Raw genomic sequence first — 10,497 nt, 5'->3', positions numbered from 1 at the left:
TAACGTTTTACCTTTTTTACAAAATAAGGTCCACTTTAATTTCTGGCTTTCACTGCCCTTTGAACTTCACATGAATTTGACCATCCAGATCTAGTTCATCTCACCTTTCAGCTGCAAGTAGCACATAACCAGGTACTTTTTCAGCTTATTTACAGCTTTGAGCTATCCTAGGTACTCAAGCAAAATTCCTAAAACAACAAGTGAATGGCAACTTTCCTTCATTTTCATTTTTTATTTGTGTTTAAACTGGAAACTCTATCAGCATCAACAAGTGTACTGATGATCAGTTGTGGACAGAGACTTGTTTAGGTTCTACAAAGAAGAAAAATAATCCATGTCCTCAGACAGCTTTACAATCTATTTGAAGAAATATATTCATATTTACACCCACAGAGATTTGCACTGCTATATGAACTTAAGTTCAGCTTAAACTCTCTGATGTTGTAGGGGGGGGGGGGGTAGTGGATAACCAGGCCAGTTCCTATTTCAATATAATATGGCAAGAAGCATCAGACCCTCAGACAAGTTGAACCTTTCTCCCTGCCTCATCAGCAAGTAGGACGGTAGCTTCCTGACCACTATTCAACTTTCAAACTTTTAAGGCTAGGCTGATGCTTTTTAATCATTCTGGAGTGGATTCTTGGAGGCTGGGGTGTCTATCCCATCATCCAGGCTCCTTCCAGCAGTTTCTGCCTTATGTTTTGTCTGCCTTTGACCTGTCAACTGTCACCATTAGCATCTCCACAGGAACTCCCAAAGGGGGAAAGCAGAAGAGATGAAAAACATCAAATTCACCTACAAAATGCATCCTTTTCTGAGACCTGCAAATTCAAACACCAACATAATGAACTAAAGCTGTCCTAGGCTACTTAACACAGCAAGAAAAGGTTTTGTTTTGTATTCAGTTTATGATTCTATTATCACTGAAATATTTTTTACTGATCTGTCAATAGGAAATTACTAATACTAATGTTTCAATAGCTTAAATCAGAATATTAATATATGTAAAAATTCATGTCCAGAGTAGTGGATAAGAGTGCAGGCTCTAGGGTCAGACGACGCTGGATTTGAACCTTGATTCTGCTGGTGGTGATCTAATACAGAACAAGTTAGTTAATCTGACAACCTCAATTTCCTTTTCTATAAAATGGAAATAACAATACCTGGATCATTGGAATGTTTGGATCAATGTGATGATTAAATGAGATGTTAAGCATTAAGCATTTAGCATAGTACTCGAAACACAGTGAATGCTCAGTAAATATTTGCTGTTATTAATTATCATTAAACCTGGTAACTGTCTACTTCTCCTAGCTCTCTAAATAATTAAAACTTGGCCAAACCACAAAGCCCCAATATTTTGGGCATGCAAAAGATGGCACTGGCAGGACTGCAAATCAAATGGCTCTCAAAGGACAAATCAAATTCTAAGTTGAAGCTGAAGTCAGAGTAGACCTTAGGAGTTTTATTACTAAAACACTGCTGGGGAGTGTTACAAACAAGACAACAGGCCCCAAATGGAGTCACTTATGCTAAGCCCCATATCACCAAGCTGAGACTTAACTTAATTACAGTTTTATTATAGCTCTCCCAGAAATGGAATCTTAAACCAGTCAATCAGGAATTACTTGATTAGCCCTAGTTAGATAATCTGCCTGATGGACCCCTGCTATCCCCTAAAGCAGCGGTTCTCAACCTTCCTAATGCTGCGACCCCTTAATACAGTTCCTCATGTTGTGGTGANCCCCCAATTCCCCAATAAAAATCTTTAAAAAAAAAAAAAAAAGTAATTTCCAGTTGAGGACAAATGGCAGAGAAAGTAGGCTTTAGTAAGGTCTTTGATGCTGTCAAGAGAAATGCAAGTGATACCCTTCAATAATAACTATGAATTGTCATGAGTCCTTTCTTTTCCTGTAGGGACTTGCATGTCTCTGGCCCAATTACCTGTTATCTAACAGCTTTGGAAATCCCAATTCCCCACACTGACTTCATTATTAAAGGGCCCTTTCACCAGAGGTTAGTTAAGAGTAGGCCAAGGTGAGAGATGCTTCAGAGCTGGGTTTTCTAGTTTAAGTCTACCAACTTGGGGCCGGCCAAGTGGCTCAGTTGGTTAAGAGCTCGCTCAAGAGTGTGAGCTCTGAGCAACAGCAGTTCGATACCCAGCTCGAGCTGAGCTGCCACTGAGCTGCAAACAGGTGGCAGGATGGCTCAGCTAAATAAAAAAAAGAAGGTCTACCAACTTGAGGGGGCTGGCCAAGTGGCGTGTTGCTTAAGAGTTGGCTTGGGACGCCAGCTCTGAGCAGCAGAGCCCCCAGTTAGGATCCCACATGAGGGCCAGTGATGCTGTCTGTGCCCTCTACAGCTAAGATGGCGAACAACAGCTCGACCTGGAGCTGGGCTGCCCTGAGTCGCCAGTGACAGCTTAAGCTGCTGCGGGGCTGGCTGCAGTGGGCGTAAGCTTTTGTGAGCTGCCATGAGCCACTGTGAGGGGCCGTCCAATGGCCAGCGACCGATCTGCTTCACCCGGGAAGAGCGCAATGATAATACCAACATGGGCCAGTGAAGCGATGTCCTCCACAACTAGACTGAAGAACGAAAGCACAGCAACTTGTCTGTTCCTCTCCCCCAATTCCCCAATTAAATAAAAAAAAGTCTACCAATTTGAAAAGGGTGTTCAAGCTAAGTAAAAGTTGGAATGGAGTTTTCCCTGGATCAATATGAAGTGAAGTGGCTCACCAGGTTGAACAGCAGCATAAAGGCAGTTACTTTACAGATTCAATTCCGGCTCATAGGCAGCTGTTTGGTATTTGGCATGTGACAACTTTTCTGAGCCCCAATTTCCCCATTCACAAAAAGAGGGCAAAGCAGGCTCCTCTCATAACTTCATGAGGCGGTGATATATTAAACAAGAGTACTGTGGGAACAAAAACAACGCACCAAAGTAACAATTATTGCCATTACTTATGGAATCATTACCCGCTAGGATGAAGCTCCCCACACAAGAGATGAAGCCCGAGAGGAAAGAGTTGAAGGGGAAGGTCCCCACGAGGAGACAATAACCGAACTGCAGCGCCCCGGTCAGCAGTATATACAGGAGATACGCATCCAGCAACTTCAGACGCTGAGGAGTAGTGCTCAAGTACTCTTCTAGGAACCGCGAGATGACCGACACTACTGAGGCCGACATGCCTACAAGCTAGGTACTCCGGCCTTACACTACCCAAACTTCTAGCGGACCCAACGACCACACCGGATGTACCGTTTGCGCATGAGCTCCGCTGTAACCCAGCTCCGCCCTCCCGGATTGGCCAATTTGCGCAGGCGTAGAGACGGGTCAAAGTGCGCAACAACTAATGCGCAGTCGCAAAACACATCTCCAGAATGCGAACTACACCCAGGAATAGCTAATGCGCCTGCGCAATGAATCTGCTCCTGGGCTGGAGACGTGTTCTCTTTCTGTCCTATTTCCTGTCACGTTGGTGACGCCCACAGCTGCCATGGCAACAAGATGCTGTGGGAGGAAGAGGGAGAGAGGTTGTATAGCCGACTGTGTGGCTACCGGAGGTTTCCGGTTCTCTTTGGTCCACCGGTCCTCAAAGATTAACTGGATCTGCTTTGAGGCAATGCCTGGTGCTCTCCAGGTTCGGTACCAGCTCGGCCCTGATTTTATTAAGGGACAGATTTTGCATATGCTTGCCCCATTACTGTTACTGCACGTCAAGTTCCCCAGCACTTGAGAATCACTGCGACCAATCACTGCGCAGGCACAGTTTTGAAGTGGTTATTGGGGGCCGAGATACAGAGTGAGCTTGACCTCAACAGGGCCTTGAGCTGGATTCCAGATCTGGCCCTGGGAGTGCTTACGAATAAGCGTGGTAGAACCTAAACCCACAGATATTCATTCATTCAGCAAACATTTATTGGGCACCTCCGGGGGCCTGACCTTGTTTAAGTTGTAGGTACCCTCAGGGAAATCAGATCCAGTTGTAAAAGAGTTGGCGATGGGGGAGGGGAAAGAATGAGGTAGAGTTGGGGCAGGAGAAAATCCGTTGATTAATGTGGACAGAGTATATGATGAAGTTTAGCAGGCTTCTATTCCCAAGCTGGCATCTTGAACCTGGTTTATTAAATATCCCAGGTGTCAGCACTGAAAGGCCCACAAGAACATTGCCTGGTTCAGCCCCTACCCACTACAACTCATTTTGCAGAAGAAACTGAAGGTTTGAGGTTTCGTATTTTAACATGTGGGATTAAATATTTATATTTAACGTTTTACCTTTTTTACAAAATAAGGTCCACTTTAATTTCTGGCTTTCNGTTATAGAGTAGCAACGAAAATAATTTTATGGTTGGGGGTCACCACAACATGAACTGTATTAATCTAAATTAGAATGTAGCTGAGGCAGTAACAAAGGAGCTGGGCTAAATGACAAAAAGTTATCAAACTGTAAATTATTTTCAACTGAATGTGCATGATATTGGATAGCAGAGATTATAAACATCCATGAGGACCTCACAGTTGTAGAAAATCTTTGATCTCAAAGTTCTAGCAGCTGTTCATCTCAAAAAAGGCAAGAGACCTAAGTTATACTAACTTTGACATAGAACTCTCTGCTGCCACATTCTACACCCTTGAAGATTCCAACCTAATACATTAACCGCAGTCACCATTTGACATGAAAAGGGAGCTCCAGGAATACTGTGATAAACTATTACATTACTTAAGAAAACCCAAATTTGCTTCAGGCTAGCAACCATCCCATCATTAACCAAGAAAAGGAAACGAACTGAAATCTAACCCGAAGGTCAGAAAACTACCAGACTACTTCTCCAGAGTCCATCACCATGGCAACAGTTCTCATTATGCTTCAACATGTAAATACTGTGGAAGCACCACTGATCTTTTCAAGCATCTGCACCCTTCAAAATATGAAGGACACTGACTAAAGCAAGGGCAATCAATTAAAATCCTGCTGGGGTGGAGTACAGATCAGTTCATGCAATTGGCAGAGCAACTGGCAATATCTCTTAATATTTTTAATGTTTTTTCCTTTTGACTAAGGAATTTATCTTAAAAAGATATTCTAACAGCATGACTGTAAAGTTGGAAAAAAAGGGAACAGTCCAAGTGTCATCAAAGGGATTATTTAAATAAATTATATTATATACATGCAGTGAAATCCCATGCAATTATTTAAATGAGATAAACTCTCTATAGGTTGACAGTAAAGATATCCAAGATATATTAAGTGAAAAAAAGCCAAAAAATTATTCCATTCCATTATTTCTCTTATAAATATGCATATATAGAGAAATAGGTACCAAATTATTAACAGTGGCTACTGGGGTGGAAGATAGGGGTAGTGTTTCAGGAAATATGAGGGGACAAAAGAAATATATTATTTATTCCCCTGAAGGTAGATAACAATTGATGTGTTATCATTATCATGATCACAGTAACACAAGTTATTCCAATGACAACGTAAGAATCACTGTCATCCAGAGAAGAAAAGGACCCTGGGGGTCATAAAGATTGATGCCCTATTTGATGCATAAAATTCCCAAGAGGTGGCAATGAGGTGGTAGTGGTGGACATGCTGGGGGAGGTTGCATGAATCACCTGGGAATCTTTCCCAAGTTTACTCACCATTCCTGAATCTGATAAGCCATCCCCAGGTGAGGAATCACAAACCTTCGAGTCTACCAATAGGGATGTCATATCCCTCAGATGCACTAGGGCACACAAAAGGCAAAGAACACCTGTCAGCTCCTCCACAGGGGGTAACCGATTAGCTAAGTTGGTTAGAGCGCGGTGCTGATAATATCAAGGTTGCCGGTTCGATTCTTACATGGGCCACTGTGAGCTGCGCCCTCTCTGAAAGGGTCAACTATGCCATTGTAGCATGAAAGCAACATGTAACCAATGACCATGGCTGTTCCCCAATAAAAAAAAAGCTCCTCCACAAATGATCCTTCAGTCTCTCCCTGAGCACTTCCACAGTTGGAAATTTACTACCTCCTGAGGCAGCCTGCTCCCTTTCAGTAGTTCTAATTTAATCTATCTCCTTAAACGTTTACTCATTTAGCAAAATATTTACTGAGCATCTATTATGTGCCATGCATTGTCCCAGATGCTGGGAATATGGCACAGAAAAACACAGACAAAGAGCCTGGCTCCTAAGGAACTTACACTCCAATGGAGAGGTACATACTCATATAATAAGTAAACAAATAAACGAAGAAATATGAGGTAGTGATATGTGCTATGAAGAAACTAAAACAAGGTAATAAGAGAATGGATGAGAAGGTATTTTTCATTTGGTCATCACAGGTCTAAGAAATGCTTTTTAAGATCAAAATTTGAAAGATAGGAGCCAACCATGAAAAGATTTAGGGGCAAAGCATTCCACACAACAAGAACAATCCTGACATGTTTTTGGCGTAACAGGTCAGACTGACCAGGTTGAAGTGATCAAAGACAAGAGGGAGACAAGGGCCCCCTGTGGGGATCTGTAAGCTTCAGTGAAGAGTCTGGATATTGTTCTAAGTGCTACGGAACATTTCAGAGTTTTGAGCAGATGATTAAAATAATCGGATTTACATTTCTTAAGGTTGCCAGAACTGCAATGTGGTGAATACCACATGTAGTTTGCAGAGTTAAAAAAAAAAACAAAACAGAGGAATCATATAGGAGCAGAAGAGTTCAGGTAACGGTGGTAAAAATGGACAAAAGTGAATACAGGCTGTTTTGGAAAAGACAGGGCTTGCCGATGAAATCGATGTGGGAGATGAGAGAAATCAAGGGATCAAGGAAGCTTCCTAAATTTTGGCTTCAACCACTCAACCAGTGCTGACACTGTGTACTGACAAGTAAAGAGTCAGGTGGAGGAGTTGCCTATCAGACATCAAGGGAAGATCTCAAGTGGGCAACTGGATTTATTAATTTGGAATTCAGGGAACAGGTCAGAACTAAAAATATAAATGTGGTAGTTGTAGTTACATAGACATTATATAAATTCACCTATGGAAAGAAATACAAAGAGAAGGGGGTCAAAACCCACACCCTCAGGCAAAGAATCACCTAGCACACACCTAGCACAAAAAGTAGGGAGGGGAAACCAATGAGGTGAAAAGGAACAACCAGGAGAGTGTCCAGTTGTAAAAGAAGGAAGTACTTCACACAGAAGGAAGCAGCCAACAGTGTTAAAAGCTAAACGTTGCTGAGCATTCAAGTAAGGTGAAGTAGACGGCCCTTAGATCTGGCAATATGGCAAGAGTAGTTTCACTTAGTGGTGGGGAAAGACACCACCACGAACGTGTTAAGGAATGAATGGAAAGTGAGAAAGCAGAAACTGAAACATCACTTTCAAGGAATTCTGTGATGATGGAGAAGAAAGAAATGGAATGGCAGCTGGAGGGGTATCTGGGGTCAAATGAACTTTTTTTAATTGGACAATATTAGAGCATGTTTGTATGATGAAAGGATCCAGTAGACAGAGAAATTAACGATGCAGAATGAAAGGATGGCTGCAGAAGCTGAGTCCCTGAGTGAGCAAGAGAAGACTGGGTCCTCTGCACAAACAAAGGAGTTGGCTTCTGATAGAAAAGGGAGAGACACATCATCCACCATTATGGGAAGTCCAAGAGTAGGGGTACAAGTGCAGGTGGGCTGCTGAGATTCCCTGGCAGGAGGATGAAAGGATTCCTGTCTACTCTTTTAGTAAAAAATAAAGCAAGTTCATCAACTGAGAATAAAGGAAACGAGGAAACATGAAAGAGTGAAAAGAGAAGTTATGAAGCATATTTTGGAAAAGAAGACATATCTGGGAAGTATTATAGGACCACTGGGCAGGGTTGGGTGCCCATTTGTGTTCCTATTCTCACCAATATTTCTCAATCGACACTAGATCCATATTTACTTGTCTGTATCTCCCACTAGATTATAAACTCTGTGAGAATAGAGACCAGGTGTGCTTCACAGTGGAAACCTCAGTACCTTGCCAGAGAACCTAGCAAATAATTGCTCAATATTCCTTAAATTGCTATGGGCATGCTCACAGTTTAACATATACAGTGTTAAGCACTGAGGATGCAGAGATGAAAAGACAGTCCCTACTCTCAATGGGCTTACCTTCCAAAGACAGACATGCAAATACAGGACAATAGCAAAGTGCCCTCTCTCTCTCCCTCTCTCTCCTCTCTCTCCCTCTCTCTCCTCTCTCTCTCCCTCTCTCTCCCTCTCTCTCCCTCCTCTCTCTCCCCCCTCTCTCTCCCTCCTCTCTCTCTCTCTCTCTCTCTCTCTCACTGAATAGGAATATAAAATAAAGACCTATGCTTGGAGAGTCAGAGGAGGTTTCCAAAGGGAAGGAGAACTTAAGTAGAGATGTCTAAGCAGTGAAGGAATTTCCCAGGCAGTCAAGCAAAGGTAAAATAGCTTGAGACTTCATAGCATGTTTAGAGAATAACAAGTAACTCAATAATGCTGGAGGACAAAGTACAGGGGGCAAAGTCAAGAGATAAAGCTGGAGATACAAACACGATCACATCATGCAAGTGCCTGTATACCTTGAAAAAATTTTTAACTTTTCTTTGGGAACCACAGATGAATTTTTGGTGGAGAGTGGCACAATCAGATCTGCAAGTCAAATCAAGCCTACAAACATAATGGAAGGTAGACTGGAGGGAGAGGGACCAGAGGCTGGGCGACCAATAAGGAAGCTTACAGTGTCTTAGATAAGAGCCTGCGTCACTGAGGATGAAGAGGTAGCAATAGATATGAAAGAGATTTAGGGGCCTCCAAGGCACAAGGTTGGCAAACTTCCAATCTTTTGGATAGCAGTTATGAGAGATACTATAAGGGCCCATAAATGTGACGGGTAATTCCCAAAGAAATGCTGGACCCCAGTCCACACAGCCCAACAGCTCCCAGAATACATTCTGGATTAAGCGTCTTTGCCTTTCAAATCAAATTGCTTTTGGATATGTAAACTAGAGGAAACAAAACTATTTTTTTAATCCAAAATTGTTTTATACATTACAGAACAAAATAGACCAAAGTTGTGAAATAACTTAAAACACTATTTCATGATCAAAGATTTATTCCAAGGACAGTCTTAATCTTTTCCACTTATCCCTCCTACATAGCACTTTAAATGAGCAGAAAGGGGGATTTCAGGTAGGTAAAAAAGGAAACCAGAAAGGCTGCCAGCACTGGAACGTTACTCTGAAAAAAGGACATATGTCCTCCTTTAGACGTATCTATCCAATCACAAAATAAACAGCTGCTGAGAATGTTTGAAATCCATCTGGAAGGAAAGTATTCTACCTCTGAGGTCCTTTTAAAGCCTACTATACTGTACACTGTTGATCAACAACAAAAAAAGAGAGTGAGAGAGCGAGAGAGAGAGAGAGAGAGAGAGCGAGAGAGAAATTTCTCAATGGCAATTTTCTTGAAAATGTCTGGCTCCTTCTTGAAACTATGAGTAAGTCTCCCCAGCATGTGGGAATAGAAGAAAACAGATCATTTTCATCAGGCCCAAATTACAGCAGTCTTTTTTAAAGTGTGGTGGCATTCTATATTGGTTTAAAATGTACTGATCAATTTCCAAAGAACATATGCTAAATACACACATGCAGACGGAATGGAAGAGAACAGACTGCCAAAAAGAAATTAGGAAACCAGACTAAAACACTTTTCCCTCCAATTCATCCTGAATACTAACACCAATTTCTAGTCTCTCCCCTACTCAAATTAAAAAAAAAAAATCCTTAGATGATTTCCTATTATCTACAGTATAAAATTCATATTTGTTGGCATGGCACGCAAAGCTCTAGCCTGCAGCACTACCAATCAACATGATTTCCTACAATTCTTTCTCAACCAAACTGGCCTTCTCCCTTCTCTTCCAAAAGGAAACACACCACAGGGAAGTTAGAAACTGCCAGCACCACACATAGGTAGGTACAAGGCATCCCTTCCCAACAATCAGAGCAAAGGATAAACTTCAAATACAAATTTCCCATTAATAGTTTCCAGTTGGGCCAGCTGAGTGGCTCATTGGTTAAGAGTTGGCGAGCTCTGAGCAGCAGGGCCCCAGTTCAGATCCCACATATGGGGGCCAGTGACGCTGTGTCCTCTACAGCTAAGATGGTGAACAACAGCTGGACCTGAATCTGGGCTGCCATGAGTCGCTGGCGACAGCGTAGGCTGCAGCCCCTGCTGCAGTGGACTGCCATAAGCTACCGTGTGGGCGGCAGCCAGCGTGAGCGGCCGGTGGCGAGAGCTGCTGTGAGCCACTGTGAGCGGCCGTCCAATGGCAGGCGAGCGACTGCCTCACCCGGGAAGAGCGCAATGATCACAACACCAACATGGGCCAGTGAAGCAACGTCCTCCACAACTAGACTGAAGAAAAAAAGGACAGCAACTTGTCTGTTCCCCTTCCCCCAATTCCCCAGCACTGTTCCCACCCCCCAATTCCCCAATAAAAATCTTTAAAA

The 10,497-nt window shown here is 42.6% G+C and overlaps 1 protein-coding gene across 2 annotated transcripts in view; it reads right to left on the bottom strand.

Moving 5' to 3' along the window:
* The window catches only part of DAD1 (defender against cell death 1), a 24,203-nt gene extending 20,927 nt beyond the window's left edge, over window positions 1-3,276 (bottom strand). For both annotated transcript variants that reach the window (XR_002126297.1, XM_019662993.1), the window contains exon 1: window positions 2,977-3,276. Coding sequence is in view for 1 of the 2 variants with exons in the window: in XM_019662993.1 (XP_019518538.1) it covers window positions 2,977-3,187 (211 nt within the window). In the remaining variant the exon portion in view is untranslated. The remainder of the gene's footprint in view (window positions 1-2,976) is intronic.
* Window positions 3,277-10,497: the final 7,221 nt, after the last annotated feature.

The sequence above is a fragment of the Hipposideros armiger genome, unplaced genomic scaffold (genome assembly GCF_001890085.2).
Source record: "Hipposideros armiger isolate ML-2016 unplaced genomic scaffold, ASM189008v1 scaffold_385, whole genome shotgun sequence".
NCBI classification, from domain to species: domain Eukaryota; kingdom Metazoa; phylum Chordata; class Mammalia; order Chiroptera; family Hipposideridae; genus Hipposideros; species Hipposideros armiger.
The sequence above is the reverse complement of the archived record's forward strand: the minus strand, read 5'-3'. Positions and strand labels throughout refer to the sequence as shown.